The 23,354-nt window shown below is 38.7% G+C and overlaps 1 protein-coding gene across 2 annotated transcripts in view; it reads left to right on the plus strand.

Moving 5' to 3' along the window:
- The window catches only part of shisa9a (shisa family member 9a), a 57,219-nt gene that overhangs the window by 31,941 nt on the left and 1,924 nt on the right, over positions 1-23,354 (plus strand). For both annotated transcript variants that reach the window (XM_036573092.1, XM_036573093.1), the window contains exon 3: positions 19,124-19,249. In XM_036573092.1, coding sequence (XP_036428985.1) covers positions 19,124-19,249 — 126 coding nt within the window. The remainder of the gene's footprint in view (positions 1-19,123; positions 19,250-23,354) is intronic.

Below are 23,354 nucleotides of genomic sequence, written 5' to 3' on the forward strand. Positions count from 1 at the left end.
GACTCTGTAGACAGACTAACCAGCTGTGTCAGATAATTCTCATTGGATTTCACATAATTTTCTACAACTAAATCACAAAAAAACAGAAATACTGATCTTTAGTACTAAAACTCAGAGAAAGCTGCTTTATGAAGATTGGTTATTTCGCTTTATATACCAAATCTGAAGTATGAAACTTGGGTGTAATCTTAGACTCTGAGCTCTGTTTCTTCCACATGTAAATGCAGTCATTAAAGTAGCTTTTTGTTATTTGGGAGGTATTGCTAAAGTTTGGCCTTTTCAAATCCCAGAATGTCACAGAGAAAGTTGTTCATGCATTTGTCACAAGCAGAGTCGATTACTGTAATGCTCTTCTTACTGAACTCCCTGAGAAAACAATACATCCTTTACAACTCGTACAAAATGAGGCAGCACAGATCCTAAAAAGAACAAAAACTATTTTTAATTTGATCTTTTTGAAACAATACTCAGAATTTCTTCTGTTACTGTTAAGCTTTATCATCTGCTTGTAAAGCACTTTGAGCTGCCACCGACATTAAACGTGTGGTATAAATAATAATAATAATAATAATAATTATTATTATTATTATTATTATTATTATTATTATTTATTTATATGTATTTATTTCTAAAAAGAAAGCATATGCCATCTTTTCTGATTTATATTAAAGTGTAAAGAGACAGACATGAGAGAATGTCTTGCCAAAACTGTTCTTGAAGTTTAATCCAACTTTCAAACTCTGGGTAACACAGTAAAAAGCAGTCCAGTTCGTTCACTTTATCTTTCCCAAACGGTTTCAGGTATCCCTGTACGATAAGTCACGAGTCTGTGAAAACTCTGCCCACTACCACACTACGACATCACTACCACTTTGCTCTGGAAAAACTAGTCCCATCTCTGGAAGATTTACACGTTTACAGCTTAGTTTGTGAAAAAGAACCTTTGACTGAAGAATTCATGAAAAAAGAAATGTTTTGTATAAACTTTTCCAGATAGCAACTGCTCATCACCATCTGTATAAGTGTGTTTCAAATTAGGTTTTCAGTTCTTTTCAGGGAAAAACTCAGAAACACTTTAAAATTATTGTCCTAGTAACTATCTGACTGCATGGTACAGATGCGACAAAGATTAGGTTGAAAAATTATACAGTTTTCCTTTAACAGAATTCACCAATGAAGCTTTTTAAAGCTTTAAAGAACTTGGCCACATTACTGATTTATGTGTATAATGGACATGTTTCCCACTAGATCCATCCTGAAAGCCTTGAAGTCTGATATGTATATGCTCCTTTTTCATTTTTCATCTCTGGGTAAAGCATTTATGCTCACAGCTGACGAAAGCACTTCAAACTTTGTTTGAGTGGATATTGTGTCTCCATATGGAATTCCCTGCTTTTTTTTCAGAAGAATGCATGCCTTGGCATCTATTTTTTTCATCCGCAGGCAGAGATCCTTTGCTTTGCAGAAACTGCAAAGTTTGCTGTTGCTAAAGCTTTTACTTGAGTTCCATAGTCATCTTGCAGCTTTTCTTGAAGAGAAGGTAGCAGAGGATGCTTAGTGCTCGAATGTTAGAAGCCTTCTCAGCACTTTCTAGGTAAACATCAGCCACTACAATTGCCAGTTTTTCAGTGCCATCACAATAAATAATAAAATGTACATATTTTATGTTCAAAAATTCTCCCCAAAGCTGAATGTTTTAGGCAGTTCCTGCTAAAATCACCATGCATATCATTGTGTTCAGCTGAAGCCAAAGAGATATATAATGCACACTTACTGCCTCTGATATGAAAGCGTCTCAGATATGATTTATGATGGACTGTTATTTTTACTCTTTACAGATGAGTGCTGATCAGTCTCTACTGTATACACATAAGAATTCCTGCTGAATGCTTTATAATTTGTGAAAATAGCAATTACTTAATTAAATTCCAGTTTTCCACTGGGCTATTGTAGTGTAGATTTTTCTAAAATCTACAGTGTAACAGTTAAGTACACATTTCTTTTGTATATGTTTAGAATATCTTCAGAATGCAGTGTTTACCACTTGAACTGCAGGCTAAATATTCACAATTTTAATGTGTAAATTAGAAACTACTATGGAACTGATATGAACACTATGGTCAAAATGGAGGAACTCCAGTGGCCTGCACTGGAGCAACTTTGGGATGAATTAGAATGTTGACTGCAAGCCTGGCCTTCTCATCCAACATTAGTGTCTGGCCTCTTAAATGTTCTTTTGACTGAAAAGCCACAAATTCCCACAGACACAGTCTAAAATCTTGTGGAAAGCCTTCCCAGAAAAGTGGAGACTTTCATAGCTGCAAAGGTGTTCCAACTCCACACTAATGCCCGTTGTTTTAAAATGGGACGTCCAGCAAGCTTCTATAGGTGTCATGGTCAAGTGTCCACATACTTTTGGCCATATAGTGTAAGTTATGTAGTTACGAGAGTAAATTGAAGTGTGGTCCCACATAAATACCGTAACAAACTTTGTATCTCTGAAATGGTACATTGAAAAAAAAAAAGGAAATGTTCTTAAATGTGGGTTAAGATCTTGAAGTATTTTTAATATTCTATTGGGTCGTTTATAACATGTTCGTACAATGTAAATAGCCAGCCATAATTTGTTTCCTAATTACGCTATATGTTTAGGCAGGCCACAAAGACAAGTTCACGCCCCCAATCTCAAATCACCAGCTATTATCAGCTGATCTCAATCAGTTGATGATTCATTTGGCTAAATTTGTCAGTGCTTTCTTTAAGCTGCTTCAGCCAGGCCATTCTCACCACTACTGCAAGCCACTTTGCATTCTTCTGCTGACCGGTGTTTACCTGGTATAGTCGGTGGTCTTTCTGCTGCTTTGTTACGGGGAGGTCCCATAACAGAGCCATAATACCAAACATAACTACTGCAAATGGATTTTACATAAGTAATAGGTCCTACTGGAAGGTATTTATAGTCGGTATGCTACTTCCGTATGTACAGTAGCCTGCTGTAGTAAAAATTGTATTATTATTATTAATAGTAGTAATAAGGCTGTGCACAGTAGTTTGTGTTGAGCATAGCCTTTACAGCAAGCTCAGTAGGATAGCTATGCCTTAATGATGCTAAAGAAAGGAGGTGTTTTATTTCATTTGGTTTTGAAATTGGGATGTTTTGTAAACTATTGTGACTTCAGAAACATGTAAGGTGAAGTTGGCTGCCTGCAGTGGGTTTTTAAGTAGAGAATATGTCTGTAGTTTAAGATAAGATAATCCTTTATTAGTCCCTGTGTCGTGCGCCCACCCCCCGGGCCCCAATGGTGGCTGCGAGAGCCTGCCGGAAGGCGGGGCCCGAACATGGAATGGCGTCGAACCCCGGTGAGGACGGCGGGCAGGGAGCCGTGAGTGGGTGGGGGACGGAGCGCAAAGCCCGAGCTCCGAGGGACACGAGTGATGGCGGGAGGAGGAGGACGACGATGCCGGCAACGAGAGGCATGAGGGCAAGGAGCAAGTCCTGAGCTCCGCCGCCCAGGCCCTGCACCCTGTTACGCAGCAAGGCCACTTCACTAAACCTCACGTTCGACCCGGGCGGCCGAGCTGCAAGCTGAAGGCGGAGCAGCGAGCTCTCGTTCCCTTTCGGCTCAGGTGCTCATGCTACCCTTAATGAGAGCCAGCTGATGCTGATCTGGCTGGCAGCGTGAACGCCTTTTAAAAAGAGCTGAGAGGGAGCAGAGCGCAAGAGAGGGACAAGCCACAAGGGACTGACTGAAGAGCTGAAAAGCTTGATTAAGAATTTGTTTTTTTTTATTTGGTTTTGTTTTGTGTTGTGTTTATTTTGTGAATTAAAGGAGTGACTGCTGTTCATCCCTCTCTCTCGCTCTGCTCCCTCTCAGCTCTTTTTGAAAGGAGCACCCAAGCCGAAAAGGAACGAGAGCTCGCTGCTCCGCCTCCAGCTTGCAGCTCGGGACTTGCTCCTTGCCCTCATGCCTCTCGTTGCCGGCACCGTCGTCCTCCTCCTCCCGCTGTCACTCACGTCCCTCGGAGCTTGGGCTTTGTGTTCCCTCCCTGCCGTCCTCACCGGGGTTCGTCGCCGCTCCATGTTCGTGTCCCACCTTCTGGCAGGTTCTCGCAGCCGCCATCGGGGCCCGGGGGGCCACAGTCCCACAACAGGGAAATTCTCACACTGCTGCTTGGCGAGACAGCATGTGTGCAAGTTGGCGTTTTACTATCCAGAGGGGCGCATCGTAGCATCTGCTAGTGGTGATTTTCATCCAACTGGAGTGTGGTGTGTTTGGCATCCAGTGACACAAGCTTGTCTTCAGTGTTTACGAGAACAGGCTTATGTCACTATTTTATTGCTGTAACGAATCCTCTATAATTACATCTGAACTGAATGTTGTTCATAGTTTTTCGCATCAGTGTTGCCCAGCAGTTCTGTGATTCTGTTGGCTAAAATTTGTGGGTAAATAAATCAACAGCTTTTCACCTTTATTTGATTGGTCTTCATGCTTCTCAGGGAAAACCTATGTTCCATTGTTTAAACCATTATGCATAAATTGGCTAAATTTGTCAGAGAGCCTATTTAAGATGCTTTAGCCTGCCCATTCTCAACAGTTCCTCTGTAAGCCTCTTCACAACTTCCTTCTGGCCTGAGGTTTGCCTGGTGTGGTCGTTTTGAGAGTCTTTCTGCTGCTCTCCTTGCCTCAGGCATGTATGCAATGTAAGGGTAGGGAGGTCCCAGAACAGAGCCATACCGACAAATAACTGCAAACGGAACGTGACTGAAATTGAGCAAAGCGTTAGTTCAGGCAGGCCACAAAGACAAGCTCACGTCCCAATCTCAAATCACCAGCTGTTATCAGCTGATCTCAATCGGCTGCTGGCTCATAGCTGCCTGCTATGCACTTGATTGGTTAGATTTGTCAGGGTGTTTATTTAAGCTGCTTTAGCCTGCCTATTCTCACCACTACTGCAAGCCTCTTTGCAAACCGCCTCCACCCCAGCTCCTCCTTTATAATGTGTCTGATTTACACAATGTCATGTTTGTTGTCATTAATGCCTGCTCTGTTCGGTACCCTGGGGAGCTTTCCATGTATGCACATGGAAGGGCAGGAGGGTCCCAGAACAGAGCCATACCACCAAATATAACTTACTACAAATGGAAACTAAATGTTTTCCATAACAAAGTGGTCCTGACTGAAAGAGTTGAAAGAAATGTTACAATGAAAGCAACATTTGTAGTCAATCACAGTGTTCTCTGAAATTCGTCTTTTCAGTAGACCTTACAAACTGGATACACCGCCAGCTTTTCTTCTTATAATGTCCCTTACTAAAGCAATCCTAAGAGTGACAAAATTCACCACAGAACTGGACTGCACTAGCTTTGTCTGGCTGCTGGTTTAGGACCTGATATGAAGAAAAGAATAGCAGAGAATGAAGCAGCTCAAGGTAGAGAGATGAGGAGATGATACTTGACATTTTACAGTCAGGATGCTCGAGTCTTCCTGCATCGCATGCATTTCACTAATGTCAAGAACAAGAGGCAGACACAAGGAGGAGAGTCGTCTGTGATGTGGAACGGAAATCACTTGTGAGTCCAGATGCCCTTCTCACACTGCCGTCCCCCGAGACAGCGGAGCTCCTAAAATATTCTCCTGCATCTTTAATGAGATGCTCAAAAGGTATCTCATGGCTACACTGTTGACCTGCCCTCTGTCTGCTTTGTGGTAACCCTGAAGGAATAGGCTGGCCAAAAATCTAAATTACACAGTTTTTCTCTTACGCCCAAATATAGTTGATAAAAGAAGACATGTAATGGATGTTTTTCTCAGACAGACTCTTCAGAGTTGACTGATGAATGTGGGAATAAACAGATGTGAGCCAGTATGCTTTACAGCTTCAAAAGAAACACAATTGATCTGCTTGTCATGATCTCTGCTTTCCAACATTCTGAGAAAACAGAACTTTATGACTTAATTTGATGATTACCTCTTCATATGAAGCCTTCAGTAAAGGAATGGAGTGAACCACGTCCATCCTTTACCAGTCAAACAGGATTTGATGGGTTGCTGACATCAGAGAGGTGACATTTTTGCAAATCAGCATGTGTAGTTGAAATAGGCCACATTCGTCTATCCTATTCCACTTATGTGATGGCTGTCCTCTTGAATCAAGTGGTTCCCAAACTAGAGGAACATTTTGAGTGGTAGTCAAGAACTGCTTGTCGACATTGAGAAGCATTTACATCATTATATGCCATCATATTACCAACAGTCAGAGGTGGGTACACTGAACTCATACTCAAGTAAAAGTGTTCTCACCTCAGTGATATATTCCCAAAAATAAAGGGGCCAAAAAGGGCTCTTTGGATCAATGCCACTTTTGATTCTCTAAAGGACTTTTCAATGGGTGGTTCTTTAAAGAGCCATTTTTGCAAAAGAACAAGTGTTCTTCACAAAGTTCACAAAGCCTACACATAATGTAATAGTTATATACTAATTAAAGGTATCAATTAAAGAACAGAAATTTTTAGGTGATATTATTCCCCTTTTGAATCCTAAATAAAATTCTAAAGCTAAATGTAAGAAATACCCACCCAAGCCACCCAAGAACTGAACCAACAGAATGAAAATTAGTAACTCAGTGAAGAAAAGTAAAAGTGAAAAGTAAAACTATTTGCATTTTAAAATATTCAGGAAATTAAAAAGGCCTAAACATTTTACTTAAAGGGCCCATATCATGGAAAACAACATTTTCCTCACTAAATTCAACTGAGTTTGATGTAGTACGTGAATATTGTTACAGAGCATTCACTCCCCAGCCCATACAGTAAACATATTGTTCAACCTATAGCAGTTTAGTCCCACCCCATGAAGTTATAAAGAGTGTTATAAAGAGTGTTTCAGCTTGGATTACTTTTTGAATGTGACATAATACAGGGCAGCCAATTAAATAAAGAGGTCATTTATAGACATACACATAAATGTTCAACAGTCTGTTTATTCTAAGAAATAAAGAGAGGTTAGAAACAGTCTTGTACGATGAATTGTGCTGTTTTTAGTACGTAAAACAACACAAACATTATAACTAGAAAACAGTAAAATAAAGGATATTGGCCAATTCATCTAACTAAATACTAGTCACGATCCCCCTCTGCCTGCAGTGCATGCTTGTCAAAACCAGTCCAGTCCAGAACAGATAGGAGTAGGTTAGATAGGGTGTTTATCTGCTGTTTCCAACACACAGCAGGCTGCTGACCCAGATAGCACACACAGGAAACATGCACGCATAACTTAAAGTGGTATATCTAATAAAAGCCTCTCTTTCAAGGCAATGAAGATTTAACAAGGTAGTTGGTAGATAGAAAACAGGGTTGTGAGTCAGGAGAACGCTCTACTCCATCAGTGTTCGTGTGCTTGCTGGAGATTAGCACTTACTAGCTGCACTTACAGTAAGTAGGATTAAGTAATGGTGTTTTGGACAGTGCTGTGATTATTTATTCAACACAGCACTCACACCCCCACGATGGTGAGATACAGCTTGTACAGAGAGATTTCTTTAAATCCAGACTAAATTATTCTTTCCCCATCCAAACACATAGTCATGTGAATAAATAAGTACACCCAATGAAGTTTAGACTTTTTCAGCATATTTGGATGTACAGATGTCCGGCCTTCATTTTAACGTTGACAGAGATAAGTGATACAGTTTAACAAGTGACACCTAAAATTAACATTTTTGTCAACCTTTATATAATTGAAATAAAAAGAAATGCAGTGTCCTTATGTGGAAAAAGTAAGCACACCCCTATATATTTCACTTCTTCAAATATGTTAAATTGAAATCAGGTGCACCTGAAAAAGGTGCTAATGATTAGAACACCATCAGAAAATATCCTGGAAGAAAACGGTCTTATTTAAACCTCAGATATCTGGTCTGGTTTGCTTTTTGCTTTTGGAGTTTGGATTTGAGAAGTGTTTCCAAAATAAAAAATAAATCAATGTGACCACTCTCTGGAAGATCACCTACAAATAAAGAAGATTTAAAACCACTGTTAACATATCCAGGCCAGGCCACCCCTGCAAACTGAACCTAAGAGCAGATGGAAAGATGCTAAAAGAAGTCTTTAAGGACTTAAAAATTTCATTACAGGATCTCCATGTAGCTCTTGCCACTATGGATGCGAAAGTGCATGAATTTACATTCAGAAAAGACTGCACAAATTTGACCTACATGTGAGGTATGCCAGGGGGAAGCATTTGCTGTCTAAAAAGAACATTGTGGCAAGACGAAAGTTTGCTAATCTATATGTAAGCAAGAACCAGGACATCTGGAACAATGTGTTTTGGACAGAAGAAGTCAAAGATACGGTTGTTTGGCTACAGTACCAGAAACCATGTTTGGTGAAAACCTAAGCCAGCATTTGATCAGAAGAACCTCACACCAACTATAAAGCATAGTGGTGGAAATGTTATAGTTTGGGCCTGCTTTGCTGCCTAGTGGTATAGACAATTTGCAGTCATATAATCAACAATGGATTCTCTTTCATGCCAGACAGCAGTTGAGGAGAATGTGAGACCGTCTGTAAATAGTTGAAGCTGAAGGAGTGGACTTTAAAGCAGGATAATGTTCCCAAACAAACAAGTACATTCACCAAGGAATGGCTCAAAAGGAAGAAATGGAGGTTTATTGAATGGCCTTGGAAAAGCCCAGATCCGACTGAAATGTTGTGGGGGGGTGGTTTGAAATGAGCTGTACATGCAAGAAACCCATCAAACATTGTACAGTTAAGGAATTCTACAAAAAAATTCTCCCAATGTATGTAAGAAATGGGTAAACAATATTAGAAAACACCTACATAAAGTTGTTTCTACCAAAGGGGGGCAGTGCCAGTTACTGAAGCCAAATGTGTACTTACTTTTTCAACAGACAAAAATGACATCTCAGTTAATTTATTTTTAAATAAATGATTGCAAAGTTAAATTTCCATTTTTTTCTATTACATTTTACAACTTTTATCTTTGCATACTTTTTAACTAAAGATCAAATACTGATGTGTGCACATATGTCAAAAAAGAGAAACATTTTGTGGAGTGTACTTCTTTACATGACATTCTTTTACATTTACGCCAGTAGGAAGTCCTCTGGGCCTTGAGAGATGGCCTAAAGATTTCTGTGAAAACAAAAAACGTACATGTCTGTAATTTTTAGTTAATTTTTATTCAACAGAATCATGTTTAATCTCTGTAAGTATTGTAGTGTTTTTGGTATTTAGGTAGATACAGTCACAAGTTCTCTCATTGTTTAAGACTTAAAGATCTGAAATGAAGTCACTAACACAATAAGTGACTGACAGTAAAAAAAAAATAAAAAAATCACATTTTGATTTCCAATGGGTGGGACCAATTTTGTAAGAAAAAATGTCACTCTAGGCCTTCTAAAAGTCCATCTGACAGAGTGGTACACTGAGCAGGGTATTTTAGTCAGATGTTAGACATGGAAAACAGCGTCAGTTCTATGCCAGGGTAAATAATATGGTCACTGTGTCCATGAAAGTAACAGGAGAAGGTAAAAACATTCCTAACCCCTAAAAATCTCAGGCTTACTACATACTAAGGCTCATTATTCAGTAACTACAGCCCAAAATATATGACTAACACATTTATTGACAAAAGTAAGGACAAAATTGCGTTGATGCAATGTAAATTTTTCATGGGGAAATGATGTACACCTTTGAATCAAGTAAACTGAATCCAATGCTTATGTTTGTATCTTCTGGAACACTGTGTGTCTAAAAGTTTGTGACACCTTCTTCAATGTTCAGTGTTTCTTCTGAAATCACAGGTATTTATAGAGGGTTTGTTCCCTCCTTTGCTGTAGGTTCAGTCTCTATTTTACTGGGAGGTATTTAATTTTGTAATTAATTGTAAATCCAAAACATCTCAAGTCAGGGTTCCACATCGGTTGTGATCGGTCAATTCCATGAATAATAATACAGGGTTTTAGTAGTTTTGTAAAAGACTATGACTTTAAAATAAGGCCAAAATATTCGGAAACGTTTTTAAACAAGAGAGCTGTTACAATTAAAAAAAATAAAGGTTTGCAAAGAATTAAATTCTCTATCTTGTGCCTATCCTAAAATAGATGAAAGGGGAGAGGGGGAACACAGAAGTAGTTCATGTGAGCTCATGAGCAATGCAAACCAATACTACATTAGTGTTGTGCAATAAACTACATGCATATGAAATGAATAACAGTATTTGAATTTCAATATCTGAAAACATTACATTTACCCTCTCTCTCTCTCTCTCTCTCTCTTTCTCTGTCTCTCTCTGTATAGCTCTATAGAAGTTTATTTGTTGACCATTTGTGCTGGGCTGGTGCAGATTTATAGTATACTCACTTTTTATTAGGACTACACCACTGACTGTAACCCATTCCAAAGGTATTTGCTGGTGCTCCATCACTCCAGAGAGTGCAGTCATCCTGCTCCACAGCCCAGTGCTGGGGGGTTTTATACCCCTCTTTATACCCCTGTGCAGCTACTCCAGAGCATCCTATTCTGTTGAAAATGTGGTTGAATTTACTACTTAGAAAGGGTCTAGATACTTTAGGATTTAGAGAGTATGTAGAAAAAATATATTCCCTGTGTTGTTTCAGCATTGTTTTAAGGTGTGGTTGTGAAACTAATGAAATCTTTTGTTCATGTCTGATTTTTATTGGAGCATATGTTCGTCTGACATTCTGAGTGATTGTGCTGTCAGATGAGGAAAGATTTGCTGTGGAAATGAACAGAACTTGAGCCCACCTGCCCCAAAGCTGTTGCCTTCATCTTGCCTAACTTCAGATTTTACAAGTCTAAACGTCATTCAAGTCCCACTACAAAGAGTTCTTTCAAATTCAGGTTCAGCAAGATCCAACAATCTATGTATACGAGGGGATTCAGTACAGTTTTGGGTTATGACTTGGGCTTCTGATCAGTGAGGCTTTTATATAATCTTGAGTCTGCCAGTTAATCAGTTGGATGCTGTCTTTTTCAGTTAATTGTAATCTATGTATTTTGCGTTTAGGAAAAAAACAGTATTTTCACTCCTTACTATTTTATGTATCAGTAAATGAATAATAAACAATATGCTAGCATTGCCTTTCATAGCCTAACAAAAGTCACTTGCAAACAAATTACTTACTGTTTGTAAAATATTCATTGTCCCTTGGTTTGTATCAGCAGAGCTTAAAACACAGTCCATTGCTTTTGTTCAACTCTCACTAATAAAATTGAATTAAGATTGCATTGTCTACAGGTTGTTTGAATTGTTTATTCATTACTTTATGCAAATTATGGTAAATTGTGTCTTTTATATTATGCATATTATTATATAGTATAACCTCACCATTGGGTTGGTTTGACTAATTTAATTTAATTAGTTTATTTATTTATTGTACAGGATTTTTTTTTCTTTTTTGGTGCAAGAAGCAGCGTTCATGACTAATAAGTGGGAATGAGAAGAAATGAACAGATGAACATATGGAGTTGATTATGAGGACATCAGTGTTTGTAACACCAGGCTAGTAAATCTCACGTCATATACTATATACTATCTGTATTACATGTGCTCACTGTAGAAAATCCCCTGTGCCCTAGTCTGAGTGCCTTAATCTGAGGTTTATTATTCTGTAAGGGACTTCAATGCAAACTGGTTGAGCTATTCTTAGGTTATAGAATTGTGTAATAAAACTTTGGACACTGGCCATTTAAGGGGCTTACATACCTTCTACCTAGAGTCATTGGCCATTTTATCAGAAACATCTACCAAAGAGGTGCACTTTGTAGGTTTACAAATACTGACTGTAGCCCATCTGTTGCTACACTGTTTATTAGCTGCCCTCTTCTCTAACCACCCCAGCAATATCTCTGCAGCTGACACTCTTGTTCTAATGCAACACACACGATCATATTGGTGCAGCATATGCTATGCTGACAATAGTTCAAATAATATCTGGGAAGCAGTGGTCCTGTGGTAATGGTTGACGGTGGTTAATACATGTTGCAGTAATGATGGGCTGCAATCAGTAAATCAGTAACTGCACCTACATTATATGGCCAAAAGCCTTCACTAAACTGTTGCCACAAAGTTGGAAGCATATATATATATATATATATATATATATATATATATATATATATATATATATACATATATATATATATATATATTTACACTTAAGTGTTTATTGAGTTTTTTACACAAGTAGACATTAGACCTAGACAGTAGGTGTAAGATGTATATAATGATGAAACATCACAGACAGGACAACACCAGGAAGAAAGAAGGGGAACAGAAGCCCCCCCAAAAAAGGAGAAAGGGCTTGTCTATGGTTACAAAACTATTATCAAATGATCATGTTTAAAGATACAATATCCTTGCATTTATCTCTATTTATCCCTTATGGTGTCATATGTCGTCCATTTTCGCCACTCATAAGTTGGAAACATATAATTGTCTATAATTTCTTTGTGTGTTGTAGCATTAACATTACCCTTCACTGGAACTAAGGGGCTGAGCCCAAACCCTGAAAAACAACCCCAGACCATTATTCCTCCTCCACCAAACTTTACTGTTGGCACTATGCATATCAATTGCCAGCGTTCTCCTGGCATCTGCCAAGCCTAGATTCATCTCTCAGTCTGCCAGATAGTGAAGTGTGATTCTTCACTCCAGAGAACACATTTCCAATGCTCCAGAGTGCTGAGTGCTTTACACCACTCCAGCCAACACTTGGCATTGCACACATACTCTTAGGTTTGTGTGCAGATGCTTAGCCATGAAAACCCATTTCACAAAGCTCCTGACACAGAGTTATTTTGCTGATGTTGCTTCCAAAGGCAGTTCAGAACTCTATACTGAATGATGCGCTTTGTGGCTGAGTTGTTGTTGCATCCATTTCAGAATGGCTTGATTTTATTCATCTGTTAGCAATGAGTGCAGCTAAAAAACCTGAATTAAAAAATTAGGTGTGGTGTCCACATACATCAGGCCATATAGTGTACATAGCAAATGTTTCTGATATGTCCAATGAATGTTGACACTAGGGGTGGGAATCTTTAGGCACCTCACGATTCAATTAGATTACGATTCAGAGGGCTGCGATGCGATTATAAAACGATTATCGATGCATCTCGATGCATCTTTTTTCTCTATGCATGATTTCTATCTTCCTACTGTCTGAGGACTTGGTAGTTTTAAAGCAAAGTATTTGTAATGACCCATAATGTAAATGCATTACGGATCATTACAAATACTTTGCTTTAATTATCTAAAATATCTTTTATTAATAAATCAAATGGAAGTGATGTGGCAAGTGAACTAGAAGGCTCTCATTGAGAGACGCTGCTGCCACTCATCTGCGTTAAAATGCGCTGTTGCCCTGAAATAAGATCCAGTGGCAATGGGTGTCCACGCAGTACGTTACAGCCACCCTTTTGGTCTCGTTGTAGAGAGTGGGGTGGTATTTTCGAGACTGGACGCTGAATCTCGGCTCCAAAGTGTGCAGCATAGCGCGAAAGCCCTGGTTCTCAACGACTGAGAACAGACAGCAGACAGCAGGTCACATAGCCCCGAAGTCTGGCCTCGCCAGTAGCGAACAAAAAACAGATTAAGACGAACATTTGGAGGACTTTTTCGCATTTATAAGCAGCGCGGTTGGTTAAATCTGCTGAGAGACTGTCTTCCTCTAAAAAGTTGCGAAAATGAACTCCCTTCTCTTTCGTATTTTCCCGTTCCACCTTAAATGGTGCAGCAGTTACATTCGGCACCTAAGGCAGAATTTAAGGTGGAACAGGAAAATTAGAACGAGAAACTGGCGAATGAGAAGCGACTTCAGCCTCGTAAAACAGTCGCATGCTGAGACATTTTACAAGAAACTCTTCTAGTTTTGAAGAAAAGTTTTCTGGCGGAGATGGGAGGAAAGCGGCTAAAGCTAAAGCTTAAAGTAGAGCGAAGTAAATCTGCGCTCTCGTTTATATTTTTAGCCCATACTAGGACATTAACACATACTGAGACATACTGGACATTAAATGTTGTGGCTCCCAAGGTGGTTTGACTTCGTTGAAAGGCAAAATGGCTCTTCTTATCATTTGTGTTGTGACTCCTGACCTAACCTGGCTTTAATGCAGAGGGAGCCGGTTGAATTTCTCGCTCCTCCAGTAGTGTTTTTGTTATGTGCCGGACTGACTGTCCGGGCGCTGCACTTTCCCACTTCCAGTTAAGCCTTTTGCATTCTGTCAACATTACGTTATAAATTAAATATTTAGAAAAACGATTTTTGACGTTGAATGAATCGATTCAGAATCGTTCACGTCCGCATCGCGATGCATCTAAGAATCGAGTTTTTCCCGCACCCCTAGTTGATACTAATTGTTTACTAGTGCACCTAGTAAACTCAGTGTATGTGGACCCTGCAAAGTCATAAGCAAAGATGGTCATTATTTTCAGGAACTTTTAGTGTGAAACCCTCAGTACATGCAACCTGTGAGGAATCAGTAGGAGGTCCACTCATGTTAACTGGCTTGTCCAACCAGAGCTTTTATCATCACAAGTTCTGATGTGCCCTGTGCTCAAGGAGAGCAAAGCCTGCCCAAGACTTATGCCATATCCCTGACGTTAGTCACATAAGACATCAGTATGAACAAAGTAGCGTTTAGTATCTGAAGCCTCGCCTCCTATTATGTCCTGACAGGCAAAACTGTGTTGCAAACATGGAGACATCCTATGCTTGCCAATTATCCGAAAAGAGATTTAATTTCTTGGCTGCGCCCGTTTAACAGAAAATGCTTGTTAAGATTGCTCATTAATGCAAACAGAGCACATGGTTTTCCCACTCCACAGTCTGATAGGAACAGGTTATTTCTAGACACATGAATAAGCATCGCACTTCCATCGATTGCAAACACTGCTTGCTTGGCATGTGGGTGGTTGGACAGCATGCGAGCAGCTTCATGGATCGCAAATGGAACACAAACAGATGTGTTGCTATGATGAGAAAGACAGCGTGAGGATAAGATGGTGTAAAGGCAATTTGCAGCTGAATACTTGGGAGGAAGTCGTCCCTGTAGAGATGAGTCAGCTCCAAATGCAAAAGCAAAACAAATGGCGAGATAGCCCTCACAATTGAACCGAACTAAGCATGGGATCACTCCCACTTGGCTGCTACTTTTGTCAATTTTTTAAGCAAGTAGGCTATGTTGAATAAAATCAACAGCATGTACATTTAACGGCAGTGATCTGGTCCAAAACGAGTTCAAAATGTTGCAGTTACTGATTTCGTCACTCTAGATGTTGTCTATGATGATACGCTTGTTTTTACAAAGGGGACTCGAACATGTGCTCATCTAGCAAAGGCCTTTATCATTAATCAATGTTGTCTTTAAAAACTCATAATTTAGCCAGTTTTGTCCAACTTTGTATTTTAAATGTTTGTAGTGGTGTGCATCAAGTGCCCCAAGTATTTGCCTGGCATTTTCAGGAGTAACTGTTTAATGTAGCATTTTTTAGCTCACATCGCTAGTATTTTTTTTACACCACCATGATTATAACCCTTTTGTCTCATACCGTTAATAAAGTTATGGTGCAAAATGGCCTGTAGCTTTAAGTTTGGGCTACAATGCTAATTTGGTGATGTTTTTAGCTAATGCAAAAGCTTCCTGAAGGCACTCAGAACATAAGTTGACTGAAAATGTGTTAATTTTATAAAAATGTATTGTAATAAAAATTCCTTGGTCATAACACCATCATCAGCACCAAAATGTGTCTCCAAATATAAACTTATAGACCACTCACATAGCTCAACTACATCTCAGCATAAGTAGTTTTTTGGTTTGAGGGTTTTGGTTTGTGGCTTTATCCTTGGCTTGTCTGTCTCACACATTTCACTACTGCGGAGCAGTGCTAGGTAGCAGAGTATGTGTAAAAAGCCTCCCCAGGCAGGACAGGAGATGAAGTGTTTGAAGTCAAGGTGGGATAAAGGCACATCAGGAAAGGAGCTCACTTAACTTTCTCAGTAGATTTGGCCTGAAGTCACAGCAGATTCAACACATCTGAGTAGACTTCAGGTCATCCGTTTGATTTTTAATGGCGCAAAGTTTACCTCATTTGTGTGAAGCCATGAACAAAGTGTTGGAATTTTTAAACCCTCAGAACTTAAGAGTTGTTACTGTCTTTTTGCTATACCGTTTAAATGCGATTATATAATGACATAATTAATTACATGCTTAGTTATATTCATTACATGCACACAGGGAAGTAAAGAGAGGGTATATGGCATGTGCAATGCATGGGCATGCCAAAGAAAGGGGGCATCAATGCCATGGCTTCAAAGAGAAAAAGTTAAATTAATGCACCTTAAGGGCCTATAACATGAAAAAACACTAAATGTTCCTCACTTTTACGAAATGAAAGAGTTTGATGTTGTTTGTGAATACTCTTAAAGTTTTAAAACATAACATTCACTCTCAAGCTCATACAGTCCATTCATGGAAACTGAGCCACAAAAACAGTTTCATGTTTTAAATTCAGTATCTCTGCGATATCATGAGGACAAGGAATTCGATCTGAACCAAGAGAAATAGCAATAGATCCAAACACAACTAGGAGCTGAATGTAGAGTAACAAGCCACAAGTTTCAGCACTCCAGCGTTGGATGTATGCCACTAAGGACATAGTTCTGATAGAGAGACAGTGTAGTCAAAGCACGGATGTGAGCTTTGAGTATATTTTTTGCTGACTGACATTTTTCACTCATATGGTGTGAAAACAGACACAACTATCACTAACAGTGGCACGAATTAATACCCATTAAAATGATGGCTTAACACACTGGGGATAATGGAAATGTGACACAACTTCTTTTGATAAAATCCTAGATCAGTGTTCTTATGCAAAACAAGGCATGTAAGAATAATGCAATTGTGAGCAAATATTGTGAAGAAAATGTTACAGCATGAGGTGTGGCGGGGAATTTGTTTGAGTGCGGGGCTGCATTAGAGTTTTGTTTTACTCTGGATGAAAGACACCATGACTGATATGGGCAAGTTCTTTTTGCTTAAAAAACACTGCAAGTAAAACTGAAGCAAAATTGTTGTTTTAATGTTTTAGACTGAAAAATCTGGGGGTTTTTACAGTGCAGAGGCATATCTGTATAGCCTACTGATTGGATTTTGGTATTGAGTAATCAGTAGGCTAGTTGTCATCAACAGGCACAAAATCTGAATGATGGGGGCACTAAAATGGGTCTTGCGAACACCTGAAGAAATGGATAGTTACATCCCTGTCTTTACATTCAGTTTACATTTTACATTGACAAGTTTGAGTCTGCTCTTTTAATTTTTTTGGTTTGTTTCAGTGTCAAAAATTTCCACAAAAATATATGTTTTTTTTTCTTTCTGCATAACAAGACTGTACACAAAATAACTTTTTATCAAATTCAAGTCATCCTCCTCTGTTTACAAACACAAATGCACTGTTGATCGAAAGTTAAGAACCCACACTTTCAACAGAATTTCTTACCTTGTTTTAATGAGCTACAAATAAGAAATAATTCATATCAAATTTTACTCTGCTTTTGTTATTGGCCTAAGCTGAAAATTCTAAAGGTTACTGTGTGTGCCAGGAAGATTTGAGCGGAGAGGATAAATAAAGCAAACTTAGCACTTTAGTCTACACAGACGTCAATCCGTATTTAATTTCGAGGCTTGCACTGTCATGGAAAAAAGTCGTGCGAAAGAATTTTAATATGAAGGAGGTAAATCTGCCTTTCTGGCAAAAGATTTTTAATATCCTTGCGATCTATCTCTGAGATGTCCAAATTCAGGTTAAATTGCTTCTGTGATTAATGAAACCGTTATTAGACATGCTGAATTAGGAGCTCAGGAAAGAGACAGGGACATCCATCGATTTATCAGGATGACTTCCTCGAAAGCTCCATTGAACCTCACTGGCTTTGTTTACTGTATGAAACACTCCAGTCGACAGCTTTTCAGCGAACAGTCTTGAGGAGGATTCAGCATGTTGACTGGTGTGTGCATGTGTGTGTGACTCATTGCCTGGCGCTCGGTGCCGACGTGTGTCAGCAACCCTGCAGCAAGGCTAAGTGATTAATTAGTCACAACAGGAGCTGCTCGCTGACAGCTACACCAGGCAGGTTACACCGCTTTGATCGTCATTCACCGATGACAATCCATCTCCACCAAGCAGAACGAGGCGAGGGGGAAATCAATGGAGATCCGTCTGCATCTCTGTCTGTCACACTATTATGGCTTGTGCAGTGACATTGGCCATGTAGAGTACAGTACAAGCATAAATCCAGGAGCTCCTTTTGGCTTGTCATTTACAGATGTATAATGCAAACATATTCTGCCCATTTTGATCAGCACTAAAAACATTCATCCTTTTAGAAACTGGAGAGCTGTTTTGCACAAATGCCCATTATGTTTGCTGTGGTTTTTCTTTGTCTTATTTAATAAGGTCCCCATGGTGACATTGTGGGCATGTGGAGAAAAAAAAACACTGTGTCTAACAGTTGAAAATAATTCTGTCATTTCAAACACTAGGAGTATAAAAATGTATCTATGCATTGATCACTGGGTGCCAATTCAACTATACTCATTTTGAAATGCTAGACTCAATTATATTTGCTTATAATAATATTCTTAAACTTCTGTAGTGTATTTTGACTAAAACTGAGTTTTCCATAAAACTATTAGTTCTCCATAGGTTGAATGGGATTTTTGTCAAACTTAGCAACAGTAGCTACAAAAGAATGCAATAATGGGTGGAGCATGGATAGGCCAATTCATTATTCAGTATAAATTTACATTCTAGGATTTCACTACAAACAAATCCAACTGGAAAAATTACATAAAATTGTTTTCTTTCTTGTGTAAAAAAGACTAATAGCATTGAAACTCTTAATTTTCTCTCATACTCTTTTTGTGCTATCTTTGAACCATTAGCCTGATCGTTTCATTCCCCATTTCCTCTTCTCATCTGGTCAGCATTGTGAGAAAAGAGAGGTGAACCCTTGGTAATACATATAGACATGACTCAAGCCTCAAACTTTCTTTGTCTTTTTTTTGTCTTGATCTCAGAAGGGTCCCAGATGCACAACATGAGTCAGCCACACCATTACCCTGCCCTCAGCCAGCTGGCCCACGTGTACGAGCAACAGCAGCCTAGCAAAGAGCTCAACAAATATGCCTCACTAAAGGCTGTGGGTAAGAGCATACATTTACTCTTTTTAGAAAAAAAAAATGCATGTGTGCTTTACTAAGCTTCATTATGCTAGATATTCCTGCTCTGTAATGTAAATGTGCTACAACACACCTGCATTTGGAATGTCTTCCTCACAGCCTGTATTGATTTGAACATTAGCAGAAGAAAATATGAATAATGTACCATCATATCAGTGGCTTCAGAACTAAAATCAGTTATAACTTCTCAAGAATGCCCATGTTCTACTTTGCTTGCCTTTAGACCGACAAATATGTTCCACTCAGTAGTTGAGCCTGAAAATAGCTTTTGAATGATTTCACCATTTTAGACATTCAGACAGCCAGCAACAGCAAAATTGAATGCTAAGAATTTATTGCTATTCCTTATTCAGCATTGTGGTACACAACAGTCCTATTTTCTGCCCCCACCTCCGCTAAAACATCTCATTCACCACCCGGCCCAAACCCAGTGGAAAAGAACATCACTCAGGCGTGAAATGTATTTAGGCCATTTGCCGCAGGTGTGTGTTTTCCTCCTCTTGCTCTTGTCCGCAAAGCCAGTCCCACAGCCTAATTTACCCTCATCATGAGTGACACACTAAGAGATCATTGAAAAGAGAGAAGCAGACTCCCTGGAGTCACTGTTATTTTTTTTTTATTTAATTGCCTTCCCCCTGAAAATTCCCAAAGGAACAGAATCTGCAGCCTAAGAGCTGATAAGCCACAGTTCTACCAATCGATAGTTATCTTCCCTGTCCCTCGAATGCATCTCTAAGGTCACACTATTGGATTTCTCCTGGACATGGAGACGTGGAGCTAACCAATAAAATAAAACACACCAGGAAATTCACCTCTGATATATTTGGATAGCCTATCTTTCTTTTATGGGAACAAATATGAGACCAATTACCTCTTGTGTCACTGGGCTGAAAAGAAAACAAGCGGCCCTCTGTATAGCACAAACTGCAGCTGGACATCTCATAGAAGTTCAGTGTATTTTCCCCTTATCAAAAACTTTTTTAAATGCATGCCAACATATTGTCACTGCCACATGAACTCATTACTTTTAACTAATTTTTTTTACAGTTAGGAAAGATGAGCTGTCCTGTTGCCCTGTACAGCATGAGAATACTTAATGATGAATGGACCAAAAGATATGGTCTTAAATGACTAAGAACAAAATCTTGTTACATCAATAAACATTGAAGTTAAGAAAGTTTTCCCTTATAGAGGAAAAACAAAATACCAAATTGCTAATGATGGGTTAAAGCAGACCTGGTGGCAACAAGTTACAATGCCTCTACTTGATAAATAGATAGATCACTTTATTAATCCGAGAGGGAAAGTTGTCTATTACAGAAGCCCAGGTACAGTAAACAAGTGCAAAACAAGAGCAAAAGTATTGTCATACACTATTATACAGATGCATAAATAGAAGAAGAAAAGATATATAATAAAATAAATTTAAAAAATAATATTTTTATGCAATATTATGCAGGTGACAATGCAGTGGTGCGTCATGTCGAGTGGATGAACCAATGAACGTATGTTAGTAGTTGTGCAATATGTCTGTGTGTATAAACAAGTGGCAGTGTAACATGTAATATTTATGGACATATAAACAAAGTGTCGGTGCAATATGCAATAAGTGTAGATGTATAAACAAAGTGGCAGTTTATAGTAAAGAGTAGATACATAATGTTCAGTTGGTGCTCAGTAAGCCTTTTCAGTTGCTTCTTTTATTTCCATTAGTTAAATATACAGTAGCCTTAGAATATAAACCTTCAGAAAAAAAGGTACTGTACAGGTACATTTTTGTTCATCAAGGTACAATTTAACTGTGCCCTCAAAAGAACAGTGGTCTTAAGGTGTGCATTAAATAAGGTTTTTCGGAGGGGAAAAGTACACATTTGTGTCTTTTCATAACCAATTCATAAGCAAATGTTTTAAATCAAAAAAGTACAATTAAAAACTTGCAGTTAAGAGTCCATGTCAATTTAAAAATATAATTGCAGTGGAATATAGTACAATTATGTTCCCTAACTAAAGGTACCAAGGACATATGCTTGAGAGTATCACCACAGTGACATGAGGGATACTACCTCAATGATAGTTTTGCATTTTTTTTTCTGAAAGTGTAAAAATGATCAGTGTAATAACTTGACTGAATGCATATTACTCAATCAAGTATCTAAGAAGCTATAACATAACATTTTAAAGTAAATTCATTATTTTAAGTGTACAACACACCACTACAGAGTGATGCATGCAAATGCTCGTATATTAATTGATGTAGTCTTTTTAACTGAGCATGCACAGCAAGCAGTGCAGCAGTGTGCACAAAGTCACTTTCACTTTGATTCTTTTTTTTTCCCTTGACACTATAGAAATATGTACAAAAAAGTGGGTTTAGTGGGGCATGATGACTGGTTGGGTCATCTTAAAACTGAACAAAATTTTTTTTGGTCATCTTAAACAAAAATCCCCATTTTAGTCTTTTGAATGCTTATGCATCTACATACTGTGACAGAGAGTTAAAGAAAACACATAAATATGTGCTGTACTATAAACCAATAGGTCTGCACACTTAAAAATATGGTTCTTCAAGGGTTGTTTTGTAAAGAAAATGGTTCTATATTGAACCATGAACACTCAAAGAACCCTTTGCATGATTAATGTGTTCTCTTCATCATGAAAGAGATCTTCAGATTGATGGAAAATGTGTTGTATATAGCACCAAAAATTGTTCTTCTATTGTTAGAGCCTTGACATTGTAATAATAGAAGAACCCTTTTTGGTGCAATACATAATCCTTTTCATAAATGTTCTATATAGAACCATCTATAGCACATTGTCCATCAATCTGAAGAACTATTTAATGATGCAAAGAACTCTTTAATCATGCAAAGTTCTTTGAGGGTTCATGGTTCTATATTGAACCATTTTCTTATTAAAGAACCCCTGAAGAACCATCAACCGTGTTCAGATACAGAACTAGCCAGAGCAAAGCTCAAACTCAATGTGTGAACTAACAGAGCAGGGATCTAACAGATATTTGAACTCCATCTGGGGCCATTTGTCTCCAAATCAAGGATTCGGCCTTATTATGGCAGAGCAGAGCATATGCTATTGAACGGTGAAATTGACTGGTGTGACGGCTGAGTAAGTGTGATGTGCGAGGCTAGGCACCGGTGGGAAAAAAGTCCACCACAAACAACATCTCATTCACCTCCCACAGGATAGAGGAGCAATAAATAAGATTTATCATTGCAACACACACCAAAGTCAGCATGTGTGGAAAGTTTATCTTCAAGGACGTTAAATCAACCAACCAACAAACACAGCAAGATGCCCACTGCTCCAGGCTTTAGAGAAATGATCCTATGGTGAATATGAATCACCTGGAGAAAGGATACATCTCTCAACACTGTGTGACAGGTTCAACTCGCACAAGGCCAGGATTCATGAACAGATCAGTTTAGTTAAACTAAATTCACATTACTGATAATACAGGGATGGTGTGCTGAATATCATTGTGGACCGTTTTGCAGATAATGGAACTCTCTTGTAGGAAATCAAAGAGGTGTTGAAGAGATGAAAAAAGATCTTGTTTGAAACCCATCTCTGCAAATTAATTCAACTGAGGACTTTTACAAATGAGTGAAACATCCCATTAGTGTGAGGGGCATGGTGGGAGCACACAACCAGACACAGGCACTGCCTCCGAATAAACTGCATGACAGATTAAAGGTCAGAAGAAGACATTTGATAAACAAATGCCAGTGAGAACATTAGAGCCCTCAGGGGTGGTTGTGTTAGCCCTAGAAGGCTGACCATCCTGTTGTGTTGCAGAGAGCACACTCATAGATCAATGAGCATTTCCACTATAAGAATGCAATGGTCAGTGGTTTTCCTTTGGCCTTGGTCACGCGAACAAGCCAAGAATTGTCGCTGGTCCATGACAAACGTGAAATAGATTGAATCAGTCTTAATAAGCAGGTCACATTAACTGTTAGTGACAATAAATATAACCCACAAAAAAAGCCTGAAAGCATTGTGGACCACTCGAGTACTTACATTAAGAGGTGGTTTATTAAGATACATAGCA

This window comes from Colossoma macropomum, unplaced genomic scaffold (genome assembly GCF_904425465.1).
Source record: "Colossoma macropomum unplaced genomic scaffold, Colossoma_macropomum, whole genome shotgun sequence".
Classification (NCBI taxonomy): Eukaryota; Metazoa; Chordata; class Actinopteri; order Characiformes; family Serrasalmidae; genus Colossoma; species Colossoma macropomum.